Genomic DNA, 26,400 nt, shown 5'->3' on the forward strand with positions numbered 1-26,400 from the left:
GACAGTGTTTCGGCAGATAGTCAAGGCTTGAAACCAAATACCTGGGATCAAGTCACCATTTTAAAAGAGTAAAACTTAGAAACTCATGAGTCAAGGAAATCTTTACGAGTCCTGACTACATGCCAAGCACTGGCTAGGTACTGGGTGGGGGCACACAGGGACAAAATACTTACGTTTCCTTTCCTTGGCTTATGGTCAACTGGGGAAAGACTTCAGATAACACCGAAATAACAGGATGAATGACTACTAATTGTGACAAGTACAAGGAAGGAAAGTCAAGGGGGAAATGCAAGACACTAAAGGGGGGGGATCTATACAATACAAACTGTTGGGAGGGCTTCTCTGAGGAAGTAACTTCTATAAGGAGGCATACTGGAAACAGTAACGAGGAAGACCCAGAGGAGGGAGAGCTTGCAGTGCTTAGAAAACTAAAGCAGGGCAGCGTGAGGCGTGACACAGGAGGGGTAGGATGGGACTGGACCTCGACGACGTCACATTAAGACTTTTTAATTTTGTACTGAATGTAGTGGGGAGCCGTGGAAATGTTCAGGCACGTGCTGTGATACAATTCCTGTTTTTAAAAAGTCACTCTGGCTGCTGAGTGGAGAAGGGACTTGAAGTGGGAGTGAGAAGAAGTGAGGAGGCCCTTGAGGGAGCCACGGCGCACGTCCACATGGGAGGCGGGGAGTTACGCGGCTACATGGTCGTGGCCGAGGCAGAGAAGTGAAGGGTTTGAGATCTGTTTTGGAGATGATATGGCTTAAATTGCTGAAGGACTCACTCTTGGGGAGATGAAGAGAGGAATCGAAAAGAGCTGCTTGGGTTCAGGCTTAGCAACTGAATAGATGCAGGTGCAGCTTAATGAGACAGGAACAAAGGAGAAGGAGGAAACTGGGAGGGTGGGTGAGATCAAGTTCTGTTACCTCTAAATGGAGAGGTCAAGTAGGCAGCTGGGACACAGGTCAATCTCAGAAGAAAGGTCTGGGGTAGACTAGATGTAAATTGGGGTTTTTATCTTTCCTGAGAATATGTTTCTTGATCTCTCATGTCTCAAAGTTCACTGAAGACAGACGACCTGCTCAGTGTCACAGGCAGTGGTCGCCACGATAACCAAGTGCAGGCTTCCCTCCTGCACATATGGGCCAGCCTTCCCAGAGCAGGAGAAGGTGCACGTCTGAGTCAGGAAGACAGAGTAAGGTCTGCAGTAAACCCTTACTGGATGACTACTGTGTGCTGGTCACACGGAGACTGGAACAGAAACAAAGAACAAAACAGGCCCTGCCCTTGAGGGCTGAATAGTTAGGCAGGGGAATAAGAGAAACCTCAGGAGAGCAGAGTAGTACAGTGGAAATGGCTTTGGTATCACTGACTGGCTTTGGATTTGAGTTCTGTCACTAACTGGGTAAGTTACATCATACTCCAGTGAATCATTCCCCTTCTGCCTGGAATGTTCTTCCCCCTCCGTTTGCCCCTGCAGGGCTGGCTCCTTCTCAGCCTTTAAGTCTCAACTTAAACATTATCACCCGACAACTGGTCTAAATCAGAACGTAGCTCCCTCTTATTCAACAGGGTTTGGTAGAGTAGGTTCCCAAAATGTGTTTACTACATGGGCGAATTTTCTATCATAGAACCTTCTTATTACCTTCATAGCATTTCCTCCACGTATATGTATTTGTGTATTACCCCTTTCCCCTCGAGAGACAGGAAGTTCCATGAAGACAGGGATCATGTCTGCTTAGTTTCCTTCTATATACCCTCTGCCTGACCTATAGCAGTCCTCAATAAGCATTTAGTGAATAAGCGAATAAGTGAATGAGTGTATATGCCATGTCTGATGCTAACTGTTTTATATTTATAGTCAATGACCCACTGAGGTAGGTACCATCATTTTCATTTTACAGATAAAGAAGTTGATGCTCAAAAAGGTGAACTGACTTACTCCAGGTGGCACGGCTAGTGAAGGGCCGAGCCAGGGCTGGAACCTGGGTACGCAGATCTGACTCCAGTGTTGATGCTCTCAATAGCTACAGTGTATATACGCTGCTACAAAGCCTCCAGAAGAGGGAAGACACTTTACTGATGTGTCAACCAGACACCACCAACAAAAGGCTCCTGAAGAGTGCCTCCTGAGTGGAAAACCCGACAATGCTAAGTATCTCTGGGAAGACTAAACAAATTCCGCAAAACCCAGATGCTGAGTGAGGTAATCTGTGGGTCAGGGTTTCCCAGCCCCCACCCATGACCAGGGCAAAGTGCTCTCATCACTATCAGTAATGCATGGAGGCGGCTGTTTCTCACTCCTGTTTGGGGCTAGGGAGGAATGGGTCAGGCTGTGCTTTCCTTTGGGTATAAGATCTGCCCCCAGGTGATTCTGAAAGCTGTGTCCCCCATGCCCACCGCGCCCCACTGTCCTGTTATCGGAGTCACTACTGTATAGTTTAAGTCTTTGCTGATGGGGAGGCTGCTTGGGAAACTGCTAGCAAACAAGGATGTAAGATTAAGAAAAGTGTTGGTGCCAGGCCTAGGATGAAAATGGAAACAGAAACAGAGACAAGGGCTAGCGTCAGGCTTGGACAAATGACCACTTCAAAATATTTAAACCTGTGTCCCACATTAAGTCAGCTCAGAAAGTGATATCCTTTCCAAATCATATGACTTTTTCCCCCTTGGAGATGCAATAACGCTCCAAAACTTTGTGGTTTTTAATTCTACCAAGGGGACTCGGATCCCTTTTGGCCTCTGGGCTGATACAGAAAGACGTAAGACTGGCATCCCACAGATAAATTCCTCCTGATGCCTTCTCTTGGCCACTGCACATGCACTGGGAGATAAGGGGGGGCTCCTTGCTCATCCATGTAGTCATTGCCAATAGACCAAACCCCAGTCCCGCAGCTCTGTGAATGCAGGGAAAGGGCCGCACACTGACCTTCAAGCGGATTTTCAGATTTTTGTCTGACATCAAGTGGATGCAGCGCTCCATCACGTCCGTGGCTATTTGGATCTGCACTGGCAGTGGTGGCTGCACACTGGGATCAGTGTCATTCTCATCCACTTCGGGAGGGTCTGACTGCTCCTCTGGAAAAAGAGCATAACTGGGGGCAGTGTTTTACGAGAGATGCCCCACCCCAACTTGATCTCCCAACTTCAGATAAGGAGTAAGACTTACAAGGGAAAATGTCTAGGAACTGATTCCAAGGAAACCATGTAAAATTTGGGTCAAGCTACGAGTCAAGATATTCACCAAAGCATTACCTGTAACAGCTAAAAACTGGGGGAAAACCTTCCATGTCCACTCAAGGGGGTACGGTTATATAAACCATGGTATATCCATACAATGAATGGCACATTATGAGGGCCTGAAATTTTGCATTTACCAAGGGCTTTAATGACAAGGGAAAATGCTTATGAAATAACATTGTGTTAAAAAGAGAAAAGCAGGATACGAAATTGCATACACAATGTGAGCACTATTATATAAAGTTTTATATAAAGATAGGAGGAAGTTCAAAATATTAACAGAGACAGGGTCATGAGTTAATGGATGATTTTTATTTTTTCCCTATATCCTTAGTTTTTTCTAAGTTGCCATTAATAAATATTTAAAATAAAAACATAAGAGGGCAAGATTCTAATTTGGAGCCCCGAGGCTGGCAGTTCCCTAGCTGGCCTCTGGCCCTTTACTCTCTTTCCTTTCCTTTTGGTTCATCTTTTGACTAAAGCGGGTACATGTCTGTCTTCTCTACCAGCCTGTAAGATCTTCTGAGGGCCAAGATGAAGCCTTACACATCTTGGTATGAGGGACAACACCAGGGCAGCCTGGTGCAATATACAGGGATGGGGTTTGGTCAGAGGACTAAAGTCTTGCCTCCACATCCTATTAGCAACTCCTCTCATCCCATGTCACCTCATTTGAAAAAAAGGGATAAAGCATGTATACCTCATCTGCTTGCTGAGAGAGTTAAATGAGATGCATGTCACCAGCTATTATCATTTTTCTCATTGCCTGGAGTGTTGCATTGCATGAGATAGGTGTTAAGTTTGTCAATTAAAACAACAAAAAGACTTGAGAGTTGCATGAAACCCTGGCCAAAATTCCTCCCCTGAAGGTTATCCTCTATCTGCTTATAGCCTCCAGTCTCCCCACACCCTCAATACCAGCTGTGCTCATTTACACTGAGCTAAGCATTGCTCCCCTAGCTTTCTGCCATTTCAGTTTCCTCTGCTGGAAAAACAGAACCTTACAGTAGAGTCCACACCTGTCTCTAACAGATGCTGAAAAGATAAATGAAAATGCATTTGTAGAATGCTTGGATTTCTTGGAGGAAGGGACGTCAGATATATAAGGTGCTCTTACTGTGGTTAAAACAAAAAACCCATGTCAAACCAACATCAATCCAAACATTCCTTATGTGTGGTGTGTACTTGATGAACGATAATTATAAGAATGATAAGGCTGTGCTTTTCTTTCTAGAGGAGGATTTGTTGTTTGAAATTCACCTACTGCGAAATGTTATCTGAGGGATGTGGATTTTGCTACCGGAAGAAAGATTTGATTCATTCAATCTGCTCCTAGCCAACATCAGCTAGAACCAGAAGATCCTAATCATGAAAGAATTGATTCAGTGACAATGCTAGAATTTCAAACAAGAATGGCAAATCTGGATTATGAGGGATCAAGATGCCTCTTCTTCACGGTTTCTAGGCTTGAGCAAGGGGTGCAGTTTATGAGAAGGATTGGGTTCGCTCAAGAGACAAAACTGAGAAGAAAAAGCCTGATAGATTTCTGATTAGAAAATTCTGTTCTTGGGGAGAATAACAACTCAACTCTGCATAAATCATTATGTGGGCCTTGTGATGCTTCCCTGCTATTTAGAAGGAATTTGTTGCAGTTAGTTGCATTGAACTACTATTTCCTGTTATCCTGGAGGTATTTCCTGTTATCCTGGAGGTATTGGCTTCAGTTCATCAGAGTCTCAGAGTAGAGTGCCAAAAAGAAAAAAAAAAAAGAAAAAGAAATCTGCTCTATTCCAACCTAACAAACTAATTTGGGACTCAGTTTGATTTAGGATAGTTCTGAGACCACCAAGCTCATTATGACTTGGCATTTTATATTTGCAGAGGAGATTCTAATAATTTATTAATCCTTCCGTGACCTGAAGCTCCAGATTGAGCTTGTGAATAAAACAATAGGCCAGAGCTTCAACTAGCCTGAACTCCCTTCTCCTTTATCGTATAAATTGGTAAGAAAAACACTGGAATCTACTCCTACCAATAAATAAAATAAATGGACAAAGCATGTGAAAAGATAATGGACATAAGAAAAAATTGTTAGGAAAGATGCATATAGAAAGATGTTCAACCTTTCTAGCAATCAAAGAAATGCAAAATAAAATAACGAGAACCATTTTAATTTAGCAAGAAGTAAAACTGGTAATAGTCAATGTTGGCAAGCTTGTGGTGAAACCAGTATTAATCCTGAACTGCAGAAGAGAAGGTGTAAATTGCCACAACCTTTCTGAAAGACAATTTGGCAAGCATAACATGATGTTCATATCCCTGACCTAGAAATCCCACTTCTGAGATTTATACAGAAATATGCAAAAAGAAGGAAAAGGTCACGTGCATATAGAATCATGCACTGCAGCACTGTTTATTAGAGTGAAAAGCTAGAAGCAACCTAAACTTCCCACAGGGGAATGTATACTTAGTGGCAGCTATTAAAACATTAATTATGAAAACTCCATAGCAACATGAAGAGTTCCTTATTATATAACTAAATGCAAAAAGGGTATAATGCATTTAAACTGTGGCTGCAACCAAACAAAAACAGGTTTGCAGTAGAAAAGGATGGAAAACAACTACACACAAAGAGAATGCTTACGTTAGCATGGCGGGGGTTATTTGTGACCTTTCTTATTTCCAAACTTTCTATCATGATGTTTCATTGTTTTTACAATAATCTGCTTCCAAAAGTAAAAAACAGCTGAGGCCAAAATAAATAATAGTTACCTTCTTCATTATCAAAACCCGAGACATTTCCATCTGCTACATCCTTTTCCTTGAGGTAGTTCAGCACAAACTGTTCAATGTCTTCGGCTGTTGTGGTATTCTCAAGTCCTTTCTCAGGACTTGCTGGTCTTTGGCTCAAATGACTTTCTTCTTCCCCTACACTTTGCTCTTGGAGTTGCCCGAGATGACCTGCGTCTGGGAACCACTGGGCTATAAATAAAGTGTTATAATGATCACCTTGGTCATTGACAACAGGCATTAGTACTTTCTAAGTAAAATAAGCTCTCTGCCATGGCCTGCATGGTGCCCACAGGAGCCAGTCCCTACCTGTCTCTCCAACCTCCTCTTCTAACCACTCCCGGCTGCCCAATGCGCCAGGTATCCTCCTGCCTTAGAACCTTTGCACATGCTGTTCTTACTATCTGGAATACTTCAACCTCCTTTGTAACATCTGGTTAATTCCAACTCACTTTTCATGTTTCAATACAAATATACATTACCTAGTAAAGCCATTCCTTGACCCCCGTGCCCCCCCAACCCAGCCCTGCCAATCTAACTTAGGTCTTTTATACGCTGTCTTATACAGCACCATGTTCTTTTCTTTCAACTCATCACAATTTGTAATTACTGTATTTACTTTGTATGTATTGTTTAGTGTCTGAATCTCCCATTAGACACTGTGTTCCATTGATCACCACTGGAAAGCCAATATGCCCAGCATGGAGTGGGTGCTCAAAATATATGCTGAATGAATAAATATGCTAGACTGGAGGAAAGCTACCAGTGACAAAATTCTGAGTGCAGGATACACTGCTCATTAGCGGAAGAAAGGCCCTGCAGAGCCTTGAGAACGGACACAGTCTCACACAGATATCTGATATAAAATGCTTCAGAAGGCTGGCATTTTCTCTCCAAAGCTTTTCCTTTTTTAGTGATGCTCCAATACTTCTGATGTGTCACTGCAGAATAAGCCTTAAACATTACAGAACCAGTGGTTTTCAAACTGTGTCTTGAGGAGCCCTAGGGCTCTGCAGAAATGTCTCAGGGTCACAACAGGGAGGGCACCTAGAGACAGCAGGTTAAAGGGTGGGAACAGAGTTTCTATGCCTTCTTTTACCAGCCCTGCTCTAATTTGAACTCTTTTTGTATACTGGGGTCCCCCAGGGCTTCATTTCAAAAAAGGCTCTTAATACTTAAAGAATGAATCAACAAGAAAACTCTATGGCCTGAATTTTTGCCCTCCTTTTGCAGACAGCAGGGGAGAAGTCTCTGATGACCTTTAGCACCTGCTAATCTCTTTTCTATCAAGGAGCATCTGCACAGAGCCACAGCAACAGCAGATGGGCTACGCCAGGGCCAGGCCACTGGGAGCAGCAGAGAGCAAATGCTGGATATGAGAGCGTTTGGTCCAGTACCTGGAGATTCCTACGTGAAGGGATCGATTATGCCATTTCTTCAGTGCCCAGGCATAAATCTGTCCTTAATGTACTCGGAGGGACTGCATTCCCAATGGGTTAAAGCCAGGGCCCAGCATTTACACTGCTAAAAGTAGACATGCTGCAAAGATTATTTTCTAGATTTAAGGCAAAGCAGCTCGACCTCACTCTTAATGCAAATTAAATTGTAATAAGGTGCACTTTTTCTCCTACTGGATTAGCAAAGATCAAAAAGCTAGGTAACATACAGTGTGGGTGACGGGGTGGCAAAATTGGCGCTCTCTTACATTGCTGATGGGAGTTTAAACTGGTGCAACCTCTTCACGGAGCAATTTGAAACTCTTTATCTATCACAGATTTAAATGTAATACCCTCTAAGCTAGCAACTGTCTTAGGAATATACTCTACTGGTATACTCAGACATGTCCAAAATGACCTACAGAGAGTACACTACAGCATTTTGGGGGTGGAGGGGGCAAAAGACTGGAAACAACCAAAATGTCCACCAAGAAAGGGCTGCTTAAATTATGGTGCAGCCACACAATAGAACATTGTGTGTCCAGAAAAACACGGCCTTGCATGTGTGGATGTGGCACAGTCTCCGAATGCTGAGGTATGTGGTATGGATGCTTTCTCATTTTCAAAGCTACCCAACTTTTTTGTTGTTATGAATAATCACTGGATCAGCAGGTGGTGCTAAGGAGTAATCTAACTGATGGTTCTTGCCTTCACTGTGGAACCTAATGCTTTTTTAGTCAATGCCTGTGAAACACTGTGTATGTGGTAACTCAATTTCCTAAAAGATATAGTGGGTTCTTTTAAAACCTTCTGGAAGTTCTCTGAGACCACACTTCCACTCCCATCTTAAAAGAGTGACCATCAGTTAGACAATTCGAATGACAAGAGGAAACGCCAGCAGGCAGTGCTACTTTGATTTGTGTGAGACCGATCCTCTCCCCAGGACTGCTTACCATTCAAAATGCAAGTGTGCGCTGGGTTATTTCAAAACTTTCAGAAAAGCTATCCCCACTTTTGCTGGTTTTCCTAGGATGCTCTCAAGTCAAGCTTAACCATCCTCATTATCCTCTCTGCAATTTAGAGAAAAGGTGCTACACAGGATTCCTCTTCAGAGATGACCAAAGACACTGGCAATCCAAGGCAATTCAATTTTCATGGCCCAAATGGAGATATCTCCTGAGAGGATATATTTAATAGGCCTTTTGTTAATATATATTTTAAAACTCAAACTGACATGTAGTAGAGTTCCTCAAAACACTAAGGATGGAAGCCTGGGGTATATTTGGGCCATGGAAGCCACTCATAGTCTAAAATCTATAAGCAGTAAGCCAGTCTTAGGAGCGTTTCCATGTTCTTCTTGGTCACCACTGCCATCCCAGTGACTAGTCCAGCACACAGGCTTCCGAGGGGTTGCAAAATACAACCCCCACTCCTTCCCTTGGTCTACAAGGCCCCGTGGGATTCATCCTCACCCAGCCTTCCAATTTCATCTTGTGTCACTGTCTCCACAATGATCTCTTCTCCATTCTCCAAAGACCCCAAGCCCTTTCTTCCCTCCAGGCCTTTGCACCTGCTGTTCCCTTTGCCTGAATGTTCTTAAAAAACATAAAAATGATGTGACAGCTCCATATGTACTGATGGGCCCTTCTCAGCCTTCAGGTCTCAGCTCTAATGCCGTTTCCTCAGAAAGGAAGTGCCATGATCAAGTCCCCTGACCACTCTGCTACTGTCCTGTTGCCCTCCTGCAGTAGCAGGAAAGCTCCTTGAGTTTATTCACCTTCTTCACTGCTGAATCCTGATTACTTAGCACAGTGTCTAACATACTGCAGGTAAGCTTTACTGAATGAATAAAAGAATATGTACACTGCATGTGAACGTTCATGAATGAATGAATGAACACTGGAAGTGGTATCAGCTACAGGGCAGAGAACTGTCCCTGTTCAGTCACCTTCCTTGAGAAACTTTCTTACATGGTCTTAGCTTTTTCAGCTGACAAAATGAGGTCAGTGACCTTTCCACCTACTTTGGCGGCTATTAGAAGTACTGAAATAAATACTGGAGGTATGCTCTTTGGATAAAAGGAACTCATGTATATAGCTCATATATATATATATATATATATTTTTTTTTTCATTCGAAGATTGACTATCCAGTGAAGGGATTCTCTTTCTTATAGTCCAAAACTTTGCCATTTTAATGGTGGGTTAACACCTCCAACAGACACCCAACAGGGTGAAAGGGAAGTAGAGAAATTCAAACCACCTCATACAATTAAAAGGTTAAAAGAAAGTTTCTAGACCTGCTCTGTCCATCATGGTAGTCACTAGCTAGCTACATGTGGCTATTTAAATAAAAATAAAAAATTCAGTTCCTCAGCTGCACTAGCCACGTGTAGTTATTATATTGGACAGAACAGATATAGAACAGTTCCATCATCACAGAAAGGTCTATTGGACAGTACTGTTCTAGATTATCTGTGGACTGAATAATTTAAGTTAGCCCTGTTCTCCATTAGCATAGACACTGCTAACTCTAAATATTGTCAGAAACAGTCTGGTATATTGAAAAGAACAAAATTGTCATAAATCCTGACTTTCCTCCTTATTGTGTGACCTTGGCTAAGTAGGAGCTCACTGAGCCTTAGTTTTCCTTACCTGCAAAATAATGTTTACATTTAGTCTGCAGGGTTTATGTCCCTGGGACAGAGCAGGAGTTCAATAGATGGTAGAGATTATTAAAAGTATAAAAACATAAGCAATGGAACTCTACCGTAACATGTGGGACCAGACAGATACCTAGTCAAATAACGTCCTCCACAGCATAACCCCAACCAAAGAAAAAAACAGTTAGATGAACAAGGATACTAGTCCTTCCCTCCAATCAGCATTAAAAAAGGGCTCTCAATGTACCTAATGCTGTCAGCAGGGCATGCAGTACACTGACAAAGGAAGTTGTTCTCTTATCATAAAATTGGTCCAGGGTAGCCAAGACATCTTGAACCACATCTGCCACCAAAGGGAGCAGGCTAGCATCTGAGTTCTGTAGCATGACTTCCAAGACCTTCGGGGTATGCGGGTGGAGAGATAGATGACGCAGATTTAAAGAGATCCCATTTACCAAATAGTCTGAATTCTGATTGATCAGCTGCTGCAGGGAGTCGTAGCCACAAGCCTGGCAAATGTCCATCATGGTACTGATGGCCGCCTGACTGATAAGCAAGGTTTGGTCTCCAGCTTTCTCCAGGACTGGATAGAGGGCTGACATCAAGAGCAAACGGAAGTCTTTCCCTAGTGCGTGTGCAAAGTGGCCAATCCCTTCCAACTGGATGCATATTTGCCAGATGTTGCTGTTCATGGAGCAGATCGTGGGACTTGGCTTTGAGAAGGTGGGAGAAGAGGTAGCCTGGCAGGTGTGTGCACCAGAAGTGAGGGCCTGAATGCCTGACTGCATCATCGTCAGCTCCTCTCCCACCTCTTCAGCTTCCAGGCAAGTGACCAAATACCAGTTTTCTTGGCTTGTGTATTCTTCAAGTATTGATGTCACGATCTCCCTCAGTTCCTCTGGGTTTGTTTTAATGTGTTTTTCATGAACATTCTCTACCCCTAACCCAGCAGCCCCTACAACCAGTTCATTTAGGATCATGGCGGCCTGCTTCCGGTAAACCACAGACTCGTGGTACAGTTCCATAAAGGGATCCACGAGCAAGTAGAGGTTCCCATAGAAACCAAGAAGCTGACAAACCTGCCTCAAGAGCAGGAAAACCCTCTCGTCATTGAAGAAGCGAAAATATCTCCTCTGCATTTGAGCCCACGGCCGGGAGGCGGAAGTCTCTGGAGAAGTGCTCAGATGCTCAGAGTTCCAATGCCGCTCTTCAACGATTTTGACGTCGGCCACATCTAATTCCAGAACTTGGATAAGCGCTTTGGAAAGGCGCTGGAGATGGGCCACAGAGTTGAGGACAAAGTTCACTTTGGGGCCCAAGAGTTTCAGGTACCCGAGTAACAAGGAGAGAGTAGACAATCTACCCTGATCGTCTTGGGAGTTCATCAGGCGGGGAAGGGACGTGGCAAGGGAGTGCAGGTTTTCTGACAAGATGTCAGCAAAGGCTCTGCTGCCCACCACGACTTTCTCATCTGCAAAACGTCTCAGAATTTTATTGCATTGGGCTTGGACGTCAGGACTCTCATCATTTACCAGACTCACCAGAGCCTTCAGAAGGGGACCAGCCGATTCGACCAGTGACTGACTGCACTTCAAGAGAAGGGCCTCGACAAAGTCTATCACTTCCAGCCTCACCTTCCAGTGTGGGTGAACTGAAACGCACTCAGTTATCTTTTTAATAAGGACAGTCAACCTGTCGCCGGTATTTTTTACCCAATTGGCTTCCCTGTGAACCAACAGCTCCGCTACTCTGTGCTCCACGGCAGGCTTTTCTCGGACCTCTGAGACTCTTCTGAGCTGTTCATCAGCCATAATGAAGCTCACTGTCTTGTAAAAGACCTTTAGGGAAGACACGACAATGCTGTGCCCTTGTTTAAAGTCTCCTGTGATGATCCTGGTCAGTGTAGTTGAGAGGCCAGGTAAAAAAGAAGCAAACAAATCCCCCAGCTGCTTTTGCTCAAGTTCATCCAAGGACCTTGGATGGTCCTGACACTCACATTGAAAGAGTAGAACCTGTAAACATTTTAAGGCAGCCATTTTAATTTGTTTTGATTTCTCCTGTTCTGCTAGGCCTAACAATAAAGATACAGCAAATCCTAAACGAGGCAGAATGGAGGGCTCATAAATAGTCAGAATGATGTCCCCATAAGCCGAGTGCATTAATGCACTGAGGCCCTGGATCACAGCCAATTTCAACTCCTCTGACACAGCTGCAGGTTTCTGAGAGTTGGGTGAATACAGGCAAGCAGAGAGTTCTGAAAAGAGTTCCTGGAGAAGTTCTTGTTCCTTCACACACGTTGAAGAGAGGACAAGGGTGATGCATTCCACCACACTCTGGATCAAGTGCTCTCTTTTGGGGCCCGGGGTCTTCAGGGTAAATCGCAAAGGGAAGAGGATGTACTGCTGAAGTTCCTGAAGGGCAGAGTCACTCACGACTTGTAACTGTGCCTGCAGACACTCCACATTCTCCACTGTCTGGGTCTTTGTGAGCTGAACACAGATGGGACGCAAGACGCCAAAAGCCTCCTCTGGAGTATCAAAAACCGCCATTGTGCAACAGGCTTCCTCTCACTGAGCAAACACCCTGCAGGCTGGAGGGAGGAGACTTTTCAGTAAAGAAGGCCAAGCTCAAAGAAAATACAAAGTGAACTTGCACTCATTCATTCAACAGACATTCAGTGGGGGCTTATGTACCAGTCACTCCACACAGTGCTAGGGGAGCAATGGAACGGAAAAGAGCCGGTTCCTAGTCTTAGGGAGCTCCCAGTCCAGGGAGGGAAGCAGATGTACAGTTACAACACAGTCTCTTAAGAATTAGGCTAGGCCTGTGCTTGTGGTCCTACGTGAGTATAGAAGACGTATGCGTCATAACACTCAGAAAGCCAGGGTGGGTTTCACAGGAGGAAGATGCTTGAGCCAAGACTCCAGGGAGGAGTGAATTGGAACCTGTGGGCTATTCTAAGGAGTATGGATTTTAACCTGTGATAGTGATGGAGAACCACTGAAGGTTTTGTCTTTTTTAACTTGAGGTATAACATACATAGAGCGAAAGGCACTAGTCTTAACATAGCAGCTCAGTGAATTTTAATGTACGCAGAGACTCACAGAACCACTACCCAAAATAAGATATATAATATTTCCAGCACCCTGGAGGGCTCCCTCATGCCCCTTTGCAATCAATTCCTATTTCCCCTGCCCAGAGTTAACCATTACTCTGACTTTTATCAGCCTGGACTAATTTTGCCTGTTCTTGTCATGGAGAGATTTCAAGCAGAGGTGATAGGAACAACTTTATGCATTGAAAAGACCCCCTGGCAGCCAGTAATACAGGAGAAGACTCAGAGCTGGGTGAGACTGAAAGCAAAACAAAATGAAAGGGAGTGGCCAGAGAAATGGGAAAACCAGGAGCGCACACTATCACAGAGACCATGGGAGAAGAGAGATTTGAGCAGGATGGAGAGGTGGATGGCAGGCAGGCAGTGAAAGGAGACAGGTTTATAGGTAAGTGAAGGAGCTGTGTGACTTTACACATGGGCTATCAGCCCATGACTTTGCATCTCCCCTCACAGAGAAGAGGCTCTTTTCTCTGTGAGGGGAAATGCAAAGTCATGGACTGATAGCGAATAAGAAGGCGGGTAAACAGAGGGCTTGAGGAGAGAAATAAAATTCTCAAATATTCCCTTTGGGGAAGCAGAGCATGCTGGGAAGACACAAAAGTATGGCCCAAGGGTACTGAGGACTGAGTTGAAGCTGGAGACCATTAAACATGCACAACTGTAAAACGCTGGTACCGGATGGAGGCTTAGAGATCACCTAGTCTGGTGGTGTCTCCTTCTCTCTCTCTCTCTGTCTCAGCTCTATTTGCTGGGGGCTTCTGAACAGATGATGACAAGAAAGTGTCCGCTGCTTCTCGCTGTCCCCAGTAGTGCTGGCAGGCAAGTGGTGCCTGGTGGGTGTGGGCAAGACCTGCTCAGCCCAGAGAGAGAGCTGGTGCTGGATATCCTCCATGGGTCAGGAGAGGGCTCCAGGGCAACAATCAGGCTCTCATACCCGGGACAGAGTCTGGTCCACAGAACTCCATGAGAGGAAAGGCAATGCTGTTCTGTGAGGTTCGTTGGGGGGATATCTCCTGGTCTGTGACCCTCAAGAAGCCAGGGAAGGGAAGAAGCTCAAATTTTCCCTATTCCAGACTAGCAAAATGCCAGGTGTGGAGGCCAGAAAGCTGGGCCAGGGACTACTGACACCCTATCAGCACCAGCTCACACACTGATGACCCCGAGGCTACTGTGCCACCCCTTGCCCAAGGTACTAGTATTTAGAACAACAGAAGCAAAGGAAGTAACCACTTAATGGGACCCAACAGTCAGGAGCAGGAAATGCAAATATAGCACCCTTGAGGTGGTGAACCTTAGTTTAACAGAAATGCTAAAGGAGACAGACAAGAATATGAAAAATAATTAAGACCAATAAGGAAATTCAATTACAAGACAAAAGATATTTCTTAGAATTTAAAAACATGTCTTTCCACACTAAAAAAGCTCAATTGATTAAAAAAAAAAAGGCGGTTAATTGCTGAGATCCAATTAGTGGCTGGGAAGATCAAGTAGAGCTATCTTAAAACTCTGAGCAAAAATACAAAGAGATGGAAAATGTGAGACTTGGAGCACAGATCTGGGAGAATCCACATATAAATAGCTGGGAATTCTGGAAGGAAAAAAAGGAACAGATGGAGGAGCTAAAACAAATAAATAACTGAAACATTTCTCTGAGCTGCAAAAGTATTTATCTGGAGATTGAAAAGACTGAAGGATACACACGTAGTCAAATTGTGGTAAAATTCCTGTACACTAAAAGATAAACGGAAAAGAAAATCACATATGTCTTCAGGAAGAAACAACAAATAACTTACAAAGGAAAAAGACCGGCTTTGGACTTCTCATTTGCAATAGAAGACAGTGGAAGAGCATCTACTGACTGCAAATAAAGGATTGTGGCCCCCAAACCCTACTTACAGCAAAGATATTCAGCTGTCAGGGTGAAGAGCCATATGTGAGGATTCAGAGAGGGTAGCACCACATGTCCTACCAGAGGACTCCATTCAAACAAGAAGTGACTCGAAACAGACCTAAAATGGGAAGATGAATGAAGAAGGAAACGTTGCTGAGTAACTTTTTTTTCTTTTAGCATGGAAAACTTTCTTCAAATAAAACGTTTAAGTGGAAGCCCAGCACGTAAAACAGATAAAATCAGAGGGTCTGGTTAAAGCTGGGGTGAAGGCGATGGCCGGGGGCTCTGCATCTCTCTTATTTATCTCAGGAGTTTCAAGACAATAACCTGGGGTCCCCTGAACTATGTTCTCAGATTATATGACAAAAACTGTAATACAGCAAGTGAGGTGAGAACACAACCTGTGCCAAACTGAACTTATCCGCTTTCTTCTGTATTCCCTTTGTGATTTATGGTCCTCACCTGGGCTAGACGCCTTAGCCTCTCTGCTTTCTTTCACCTCCCTCTTAATTCCACTGTTCCCTAAATTTCATCAGTTCTACCCCTTCAACATCTTTCAAAGCTGTTGAGGATGATAATCATCTATTTGATATTGGACTGACCGTAATGGTTTCTTCTCTGGCCACCCTTGCCCTGTGTGCTTGCCCTTCTTGAATCCATATTTCACACTGACATGTAAGTAATTTTTTTAAAACAAAAATCTGGATCACTCTTTTCCATGTTTAAAATCCTTCACCTGCTCTTTGTAGCCTGCCTAAAGTACAGACACCTTTCTACCATGGCATACAGGGCCCTGCACCATCAGGCCCCTGCCTGTCTCATCAACCTCATTTCGCACTGCTTCACCCCTTGAACTTGAAACTGCAACCATGTGAAATTATAAAACTTGCAATTTCCTAAACAGGTAGTGCTATTTCATATTCTCCTCCTTTCTCCTACCACTGTACACACTGCTATTACAGTATTTAGCATGCTGAATTATTTTGTATATGCCTGTTTTACCTACTTTAGACTGGGCAATCCTACACCTAGAACCTACAAGGGCATCTGGTATATGATAAGCAGTCAGAAACATCTGTAGAGATTCTCCTTTCAAGTAGGATACAGTAGGGTATGGCAGGCCAATACTCCTGGTGACAACTAGAGAAACCAGATAAATTATAAAAAGCGTTTCTTAAAGCATCAAATAGTTGCAGAAGCAACAAAGACCAGATGAACTAATACTCTAGTGAAGGATGAAAGTTCACAGTGAGTCAACAATCAATAGTTGGGTTTTTTTGTTTGTTTGTTTGTTTTCCATTTGCTGATCCCGGACATGGCTCAGGATTACGAAGAGGCCCAGGCTGAGGGCTGTCACTGAGGAAAAAGAAACCACGATGCTTTTAATGTGGTCATATAGGACTGGAGTCCTATATGCAAAACCGTAGTCTTCAGGGATCTCAAAATACATGACTTCTGAGAGAAGGCCGCTGCTGGGGGACAAATGGCTGAGAAATGTCCAAACAAATGAAAGAGATCAACCCACAGATTCAAGAAGCTCAGCAAAGCCCAAGTTGACAATACAAAGAGAAACACACACAGACACATCATAGTCAAACTGCTGAAAAACCAAAAGTATGGAGAAAAATCTTAAAAGTAATGCAGCAACAGAAGTGACAGGCAACTTCTCTAAAGAAATGATGAAATCCAGAAAACAACAGAATGACATCTTTGAAGTGTGAAAGGAAAGTAACTGCCAACCTTGAATTTTATACCCTATAAAACTCTTTCACAACTGAAGGTAAAATGCAAGACAATAATGCACAAAAGGTGCATGGATAGTATAAAAGGAGTTAAGTGTATTAAGAGTCTAGCAGTATCAGGAAGTGATAAAAAAAATCTGTATTAGATTGTCAAGAATGCATGTTGAAATCTATAGGGTAAACTCCAAAAGAGCTATAAAAGTTCAGACAGTAGTAAAAATGGGATAATTAGTACTTCTGATTGATCCAAAAGGTGAAAAATGAGAAAAAGGGAAGCAAAACTGGTGGGTCAAACAGAAAACAAATACTTAATAAGATGGTGGACAGAAGCCCAATTGAAACACTGATTACATGAATTCAGAGTTTCTCAACAGTGGCACTACTGACATTTTGGGCTGGATAATTTGTTGGTGGAGAGCTGTTCTGTGCATTGTCAGATATTTAGCAGCATCTTTGGCCTCTGTCCCCAACATGCCAGTAGCACTCCCCCAAGAGTACCAACCAAAAACGTCTCCAGATACTGCCAAATGTCCTGTGTAGGGCAAAAATCACCCTGGATAAGAACCGCTGGTAAATAAACAAATGGGACCTAATGAAACTTCAAAGCTTTTGCACAGCAAAGGAAACCATAAACAAGACCAAAAGACAACCCTCAGAATGGGAGAAAATATTTGCAAATGAAGCAACCGACAAAGGATTAATCTCCAAAATTTACAAGCAGCTCATGCAGCTCAATAACAAAAAAACAAACAACCCAATCCAAAAATGGGCAGAAGACCTAAATAGACATTTCTCCAAAGAAGATATACAGACTGCCAACAAACACATGAAAGAATGCTCAACATCATTAATCATTAGAGAAATGCAAATCAAAACTACAATGAGATATCATCTCACACCAGTCAGAATGGCCATCATCAAAAAATCTAGAAACAATAAATGCTGGAGAGGGTGTGGAGAAAAGGGAACCCTCTTGCACTGCTGGTGGGAATGTGAATTGGTTCAGCCACTATGGAGAACAGTATGGAGGTTCCTTAAAAAACTACAAATAGAACTACCATATGACCCAGCAATCCCACTACTGGGCATATACCCTGAGAAAACCGAAATTCAAAAAGAGTCATGTACCAAAATGTTCATTGCAGCTCTATTTACAATAGCCCGGAGATGGAAACAACCTAAGTGCCCATCATCGGATGAATGGATAAAGAAGATGTGGCACATATATACAATGGAATATTACTCAGCCATAAAAAGAAACGAAACTGAGCTATTTGTAATGAGGTGGATAGACCTAGAGTCTGTCATACACAGTGAAGTAAGTCAGAAAGAAAAAGACAAATACCGTATGCTAACACATATATATGGAATTTAAGGAAAAAAATGTCATGAAGAACCTAGGGGTAAGGCAGGAATAAAGACGCAGACCTCCTAGAGAACGGACTTGAGGTTATGGGGAGGGGGAAGGGTGAGCTGTGACGGGGCGAGAGAGAGTCGTGGACATATACACACTAACAAACGTAGTAAGGTAGATAGCTAGTGGGAAGCAGCCGCATGGCACAGGGATATTGGCTCGGTGCTTTGTGACAGCCTGGAGGGGTGGGATAGGGAGGGTGGGAGGGAGGGAGACGCAAGAGGGAAGAGATATGGGAACATATGTATATGTATAACTGATTCACTTTGTTATAAAGCAGAAACTAACACACCATTGTAAAGCAATTATACCCCAATAAAGATGTTAAAAAAAAAAAAAAAAAGAACCGCTGGTATAGAATCAACATAATCCCAATCAAAACCCCAGCAGCATTTTTATAGAAAGTTATAAGACGACTCTAAAATTGATATGGGAATGCAAACAACCTAGAATAGCAAAGACAATCTTGAAGAAGAGGAATTAAATTGGTAAATTTTGGTGGTGAAGTTTTACACTATCTGATTTCAAGATTTACTGTAAAGATACAATAATTAAAGGGCAAAAAGAAAGACAAACAGATTAGTGGAACTGAATAGAGTACAGAAATAGTCCCCATATATACAACAGAGACTCCATATATAGACTCACATACCTGACAAAGTTGACACTGAAATCAACTGGGAAAGAATGGTCTTTTCAATTAAAGGTACTGTGCCACCTGGCTATCCATATGAAAAAATATATAGGTCTTGATTACATCTCATACTAGATTTAAACATGGAATGTCAAATAACAAAGCTTTCTGAAGAAAACAAAGAACGTCTTTGTAATCTTGGAGTAGCCAAAGATTTCTTAAACAGGACACAGAAAAGAGCTAACCATAAAAAAAATGATAAATTGGACTACATTGAAGTTAATATAAAAGATTTTCTATAAATCATTAAGAAAAACACAATCCAACAGAAACATGGAAAAGAAGTTGAACAAGCATACCACAATAGAGGATATCCAAATGGCCAATAAACACATGAAAAGACATTAACATCACTGCTCCGGAAAATCCAATATAAAACTACAACAAAATACCATTACACACCCACCAGAAGGGCTAAGCTGAAAAAAAAGGGGAAAAAAAGAAAAAGGAAGAGAAAATACTAGGCGTTGGCAAGGATGTAAAACAACCAAAACTCTCATTCAATGCTGGTAAGAGTGTAATTGATACAACTACTTTGGAAAATCCTTAGGCTAAAGGTAAACATACATACGCTCTATGATCTAGTAATCACATTCTTTGGTATGTACCTAACAGAAATGCATACATAAATTTACCAATAGATGTGTTCTGGAATACACTATCCACAACTGTCCCCACAAAGAAACTACCCAAATGCACATCTATAGTAGAATGGATAAACTGTAGTATATTCTCCCAATGGGATACTATACAGATGAAGACTTACCACAATTGGAGATCTTCAAAAGAATGGGTTACGGGCTCAGAAATACATAAACCAGCTTTCTGTAAGGAAGAGAGTATAACAAATTGCTAGTGTGGCATGACTATAAAAGGCAATCATATACCTTTATGGGATGGTCATGAAATCACACCTGTGTGACAATATGTCGATTACAGAAGGAACTGCTCAGAGATTTAGAAGCATAGGAGTCCTAGATTCTATTCCGATAAAATGCAACACTGATTAAAGTGGCACTGCAAAGTTTGATGTTTATATAACTGACAGCAACTGGCGCATTCTGGCCCAGAAAGTGATACTGGGATGAGGCTTTCAGAACAAGCTGATTCTCAGGGTGAGCAGAGAAAACAACCCAGAGTTCAACTGTGACAGACAGTGACTATATAAACCAGTTCTTGACTCTAACCCTTCAGCGGTCATAGAAAGCAGTCACTGGGAAGGTGGGGGAAGAGAGCTGCAATCGGAGTGCTTGAGTGAACCCATTCCCCTGGCAGCTTCTTCCCCTCCTTCCCATCTCTTTCTGCCTTTTCACAGGAATGGGCTGTGTAAGATCCCTGGGCCATGGCATCCAGGTGGTGCAGACAAACGGGACAATCTGTAGGTGCTATACTTTACAGACACTTAAAAGATAAGACGCTAGTCCACAAGGTACTTATTGTATCATATAGTTAAAAAGTGAAAAAGGGAGGAAAAACCCAAGAAGTACAAAAGGAACTTAGAAAAAGAATGAACACCAAAAGGGAAGGCTTCATGGAGGGAGGAGGATTTATGTTGGGGTGGGGGGACTACACACTTGGGGCTGCATGGGAAGGCTGTTCAAGGAACAATACCTCACAAGCAAAGGCCAGAAAGCAGAAAAGTTGTAGCCCCTAATAAAGGCAGAGACGAGAGGGAGACACCATCATGGCAAGTGAGCCATGCCTCACACAGGGGTGATGTTCTGATGAAACCACCTGCTCGGGGCCTTTGTAACTTGCTGTTCCACGATATATCCTCACGGCTTGCTCTCTCATCTTTCAGGGCTTTACTCAAATGTGAATTCTGAGGGAGGCCTTCTCTGATCACCCCAGTTTAAAACTGCAACCCATCCTCACTCCTCTCCTGCCCTGCACTCCCAATCTCCTTCCCCTGTCTTTGAAATTTTCCTCCATAGCATTTAGTACCATCTGTCAAACCAAGTTATCCACCTATTTGTTTATTGTCTCTCTCTTCCCACTAAAATATAAGCTCTATGAGGGCAGTAATAGTTGACAGTTTTGTTTATTGCTTCCAGCAAAGAGCAGGCATTCAATAAATGCTTGTTGAATCAATCACCATAGACCAAGGTCTGGCTCTCTTTGGTGGATCTTTGATATCAGATATGTGTGAACTGGAGTCTGAGAAAAACCCACCATCCTCTTCTTCTCCTGGGGTGAGTTATTCCTACAGGTAGTTGATCTCATCCATTACAGGAGGATCTTACTAGATTCACTCTCAGGAGGCAATCATAGTTCTAGATTTTGACTGTATGCCAGCCCATTTTTAGGGTGTTTCCAGACAGAATAAGTATGAGAACAGGAATCTGACAATCTGGGTGATAGTCCTGGCTCTGACAGTACCTGATCTGTGGTTTCCATGAATTTCAGTTTCTTCAACATAAAATAAACTTGGTGGATAAGATGATCTCTAAAACTTCTAACTTTGAATTAACTAGCACATGGTAGAAAGACTGGGTTTAGATCCCAGAAATAGGAGTTTAAATAAAAGAATTGCCAACACAAGTTCTTGACTAGAAAGAAGAGAATTAATATTTGTTGAAAAAACCCACCATATGCTAGGCAATGTACATAAATAAATTCCTTGTCTACAAGCTGAGTAACACAAGGTTCAGACAGATTAAGTGATGCCCAAGGTTACACAGCAAGCAGTGGGATTCACGTCAAGCCTGTGTGACTCCAAAGGTTGTATGCATTCTTTTCACTACACCAGAGGTTTCCAACCCAACTGTTTATCAGAACCAAGGGGAAACAATGTAAGTACAGATTCCTGGGCCTCACACCAGATCTACTGAATCAGAATCTATGTTGGGGGTGGGGTGGAACAGGTATGTTTTGGGAATCTATTATAAAAGTTTGCAAGGTCAGTCTGATGATCCATGAAGTTGCTAAAAGAGTAGAGTAGATCTCAAATGTTCTTACCACACACACAAAAGGGTAATTTTGTGAGGTGATGGAGGTGTTAACTAACCTTATTGTGGTAATCATTCTCAATATATATACACTGATATGTGTATCAAATCGTTACATTGTACATCTTAAACTTTTACAATGTTGTATCTCAATAAAGATGGGGGGAACAAAGAAAAAGAAGGCTAAGTAGGAGTGGGGAGACAGGACTCCCACTTCTACCTAACAGTAATTAGGAGCCCTCCCTCATGGGTGTCAAAGGAGGCTGAGTGAGGAATCTGGACTTCTACCTACACTTGGAAGTAACAAGGTTGGTCCCCCCACCCCTGCCTTATCCTGCCAGAGTGGTTTCAGAGGAAGCCAACTAAAAAGAAGACTTCTATAAGGTCCAGAATCTTAGAACATAATACAAAAATGTCCAGTCAAAAATCATTCACCATACCCAAGAACCAGGAAGATCTCCAAATGAATAAAAAAAGAAAAATCAATCAATATACGTTAACACTAAGATGACAGAGACATTAGAATTACCTGACAAAGTTATTAAAGCAGCTGTGATGAAAATGCTTCAATAAGCGATTATGAACTTGTTTAAAACAAAAGAACAGAAAACCTCAGGAAAGAAATAGAAGATACAAAGAAGAAACAAATTTTAGAACTGAAAAATTCAATAACAAATAAAAAGCTCAGCAGATGGGCTCAACAGGAGAATGGAGGGGACAAAGGAAAGAATCTGTAACATGGAAGACAGAATAAGAGAAATTACTCAATCTGAACAACAAAGAGAAAACAGACTGAAAAGAGGCTCAGGGACCTATGGGACTATAACAAATGATTTAAGCATCCCAGAATGAGAGAAGAAAAAGGGCAGGGTTGAAAAAGTACTCAAAGCACTGAAAGCTCCCCAAATTTGGCAAGAGAGATAAATCTATATACTCAAGAAGCTGAGTGAACTCTAAACAGGATTACCCCAAAGAAATTTGTACCAATTATAATTAAAATTAAAAGTTGTGAAAACAAATGACAAAAAATCTTGAAAGCAGCCAGAGAAAAATGATACCTTGCCGATACGGGAAAAACTATTTGAATGACACTGGATTTTTCCTCAGAAGCCATGTAGGCCAGAAGGAAGCAACACAATAATTTTCAGGTGCTCAAAAAAAAAAAGAACTGTCAACACAGAATCCTATACCCAGCAAAAATGTCCATCAGGAAAAAAAAAAAAGAGGAATGAACTGGAAAGATATCCTCAGATGAAGGAAAACTAAGAGAATTTGTCACCAGCAGGCCTACTCTACAAGAATGGCTAAAGGAAATTCTCTAAACAGAAAGGAAATGTTAAAAAAAAAAAAAAAAAAAGAATCTTGGAACATCAAAGAGGAAGAAAGAACATGGTAAATAAAAATATGTATAAATACAATAGGTTTTTCTTATTCTTTTAAATTTTCTAAATTGTGTCTGATAGTTAAAGCAAAAATTGTAACACTGACTAATGTGGTTCTAAATGTATCTAGAGGAAATATTTCAGACAAATATAAACAGGAAAGGGTAAAGAGACATAAAGGAAGTAAGGTACATATACTTCACTAGACCTGTCAAAAGTAAGTTATATACACATAATATGATACCTAGAAGAACCACTAAAATGGTTATACAAAGAGATACACTCAGAAACACTATAGATAAATTGAATGGAATTCTAAAAAATGTTCAAGTAAAGGAAGTCTGGAGAAAAAAAGAAAATGGAGAAACAAAAAAACAGAACAAACAGAAAACAAAAGAATTAAATTTCAGACTTAACCTCTAACATATCAATAATTATATTAAATATAAAATGTCTAAATACACCAATAAAAAATGACTGTCAGAATTGGTTAAAAAATATGACTTAACTACATGCTGTTTACAAGAAACTCACTTCAAACATAATGATATAGTCAGGTTGAAAGTAAAAAGATGGAAAAAGATATTATCATATAAACATTAATCAAAGGAAAGCAAGACTAGCTATTTTAATATCAGATAAAGTGGACTTCAGAGCAAAAAAATTACCAGAGACAAAGAAGGACATTATATAATGATTAAAAGGTAAATCTATGAAGAAGACATAGTAATCTTAAGTGTGTATGCACAAAACAGAGATGCAAAATGTGTGAAGCAAAAATGGATAAAACTGAAAGGAAAAGTATAGGTGGTCACCACAAGTATAGGTGGTGACTTCAACACTCCTCTCTCAACAACTGATAGAATAGCAATTATAACACAAGAGCTCAACTACACCAACCAACATTTACATAATTGACATTTACAGAATACTATTGACAGTAGGATATACATTCTTTTCAAGTATCCACAGAACACACACCAAGATAGACCATATCCTGGACCACAGAATAAACCTCAACAAATTTAAAAGAACTAAAATCATACAGTGTGTTCCCTAACCACGATGGAATCAAACTAGAAATTACTAATAGAGAGAGAACAGGAAAATCTTCACACACCTGGAAATGAAGCAACACATTTCTAAATAATTCATGGACCAAGGAGGAAATGTCACGGGAAATTTTTACAAAATACATGGAAATGAGTGAAAATAAAAGTTCAACAAATCAAAATTTGTAAGACGTAGGTACAGCCATGCTGAAAGGGAAATTTATAGTATTAAATATATATATATATTAGAAAAGAGGAAAGCTCTTAAATGAATATCAATAATCTAAACTCCCACAGCAAGAACCTAGAAAAAGACAAATAAAATAAAATAAAGTAAAGCAAAATAAATCCAAAGCAAGCAGAAGGAAGAAATAATAAAAATCAGAGCAGGAATTGAAGTTTAAAACAAAAAATAGAGAAAATCAATGAACCAAAGAAATGGTTTAGAGATCAATAAAATTGGCTTCTAACTAGACTGATGGGGGTGGGGGGAGGGAGAGGGAGAGAGAGAGGGAGAGAGAGGGGGAGAGAGGGAAGGAGGGAGGGAGGGAGGGAAGGAGGGAGGGAGGGAGGGAGGGAAGGAGGGAGAGAGAGAGGAATTACCAATACCAGTCCTACAGACTGCAGATATTGAAGGATAATACAGGAATACTACAAATAATTTTATACACATAAATTTGACAGATGAAATGGCAAATTTCTCAAAAAATACAAACTACCACAATTCACACAAGCTGAAATAGATTACTGAACAGCCTTATAAGGAAACTGAATTTATTATTTAAAGACTCCCAAAATCAAAGAAAAAAGAAAGAAGAAGGCTTCAGGCCCAGATGGTTTCACTGCAGATTTCTACCAAGCATTTAAAGAAAATTAACACCAGTTCTACACAATGTTCTAGAAATGGAAGAAGAAGAAACACTTTCCAATCCATTTTATGAAGCTAGTATTACCCTGATACCAAAACTCAATAAAGATAATATAAAAAAATTTTAAAACGGCAGACCAATTTCCCTCATGAATATAGATGCCAAAATCCCAAACAAAATATGAGGAAATATAATTTAGCAGTATGTAAAAAGAATTACACACCATGACAAAGTAGGACTAATTTTCAGGGATGTAAGGCTGGCTCAATATTTGAAAATCAATCACTGTTATTAATATTAACAGGCTAAAGAAGATAAATCACATGATTATATCATCCTCATCTTTCTGACCTCTAAATGTTGAAGTGTCCTAGGACTTAGTCACTGGGCCTCTTTTCTTTCTATACCTGTTCCCCCTATGACTCCCACATTTATAGCTCTACCTCAGATCTCTCCCTTGAGCTCCAGACCCATAAACCCAATTGCCTATGAGATACCTCTACTTGGACAGGCATTTCCAATTAGACATATACAAATCTAAACTCCTGCTCTTACTACCCAAACCAGCTCTTCCCACAGTTCAGTACATACATGCAAACTCCATTCTTATGGTTGCTTAGGCTAAAACCCTTAGGGCCATATAAGCTCTTGCTTCTTTTATACCTCATACCTATGCTGTCAGTTAATCCTGTGATCTCTTCCTCTAAAATATCCCCAGAATCTGACCCTTTCTCACAACCTCCACCCTGGTCTGAGTCTTCCTTTCACCTGAATTATCACAACTGCATAGTCCTCCTGCTCCTACCTTTGCACCCTTACTGTCTATTTTCTACTTAATAGCCACATGCTCCTCTTTTGCTCAAAATGGTCCAATGGACTCTTGTTTCATTCCGAGGAATATCCAAAGTCCTTACTATGGCCTATAGTCCCCCACACGATATGGTCCCTGGCAACTTTTCTAAGCTCATTTCTAGCCTTCTGGTTCACATCACTTGAGCTGTCCTCTTTGCTGGTCCTTGAAAATGCCAATAATGGTCTGACCTCAGGACTCTGCACTTGGTTTTCCCTCTGCCTGGAACATTCACCACATAGCATAGGGCTATGCTATGAAGGCTGTGATCAAATGTCACCATATCAGTGAGGCGTTCTCTGACCTCACTAATGCACG

The 26,400-nt window shown here is 41.6% G+C and overlaps 1 protein-coding gene across 6 annotated transcripts in view; it reads right to left on the minus strand.

Annotated features, from left to right (window-relative positions):
• Window positions 1–26,400, minus strand: part of TTI1 (TELO2 interacting protein 1) — a 43,928-nt gene that overhangs the window by 15,886 nt on the left and 1,642 nt on the right. For 3 of the 6 annotated variants that reach the window (XM_030830625.2, XM_060285160.2, XM_060285159.1), the window contains exons 2-5: window positions 15,137–15,249; window positions 10,373–12,715; window positions 6,010–6,219; window positions 2,927–3,075 (exon numbers count right to left, since the gene is read on the minus strand). In XM_030830625.2, coding sequence (XP_030686485.2) covers window positions 2,927–3,075; window positions 6,010–6,219; window positions 10,373–12,674 — 2,661 coding nt within the window. In that variant the 5' untranslated portion in view covers window positions 12,675–12,715; window positions 15,137–15,249. Of the gene's footprint in view, window positions 1–2,926; window positions 3,076–6,009; window positions 6,220–10,372; window positions 12,716–15,136; window positions 15,250–19,747; window positions 19,807–26,400 lie in introns of all 6 variants that reach the window. The other 3 variants (XM_030830623.2, XM_060285161.1, XM_030830626.2) reach the window with 3 other exon arrangements.

The sequence above is a fragment of the Globicephala melas genome, chromosome 15 (genome assembly GCF_963455315.2).
Source record: "Globicephala melas chromosome 15, mGloMel1.2, whole genome shotgun sequence".
In the NCBI taxonomy this organism is placed as follows: Eukaryota; Metazoa; Chordata; class Mammalia; order Artiodactyla; family Delphinidae; genus Globicephala; species Globicephala melas.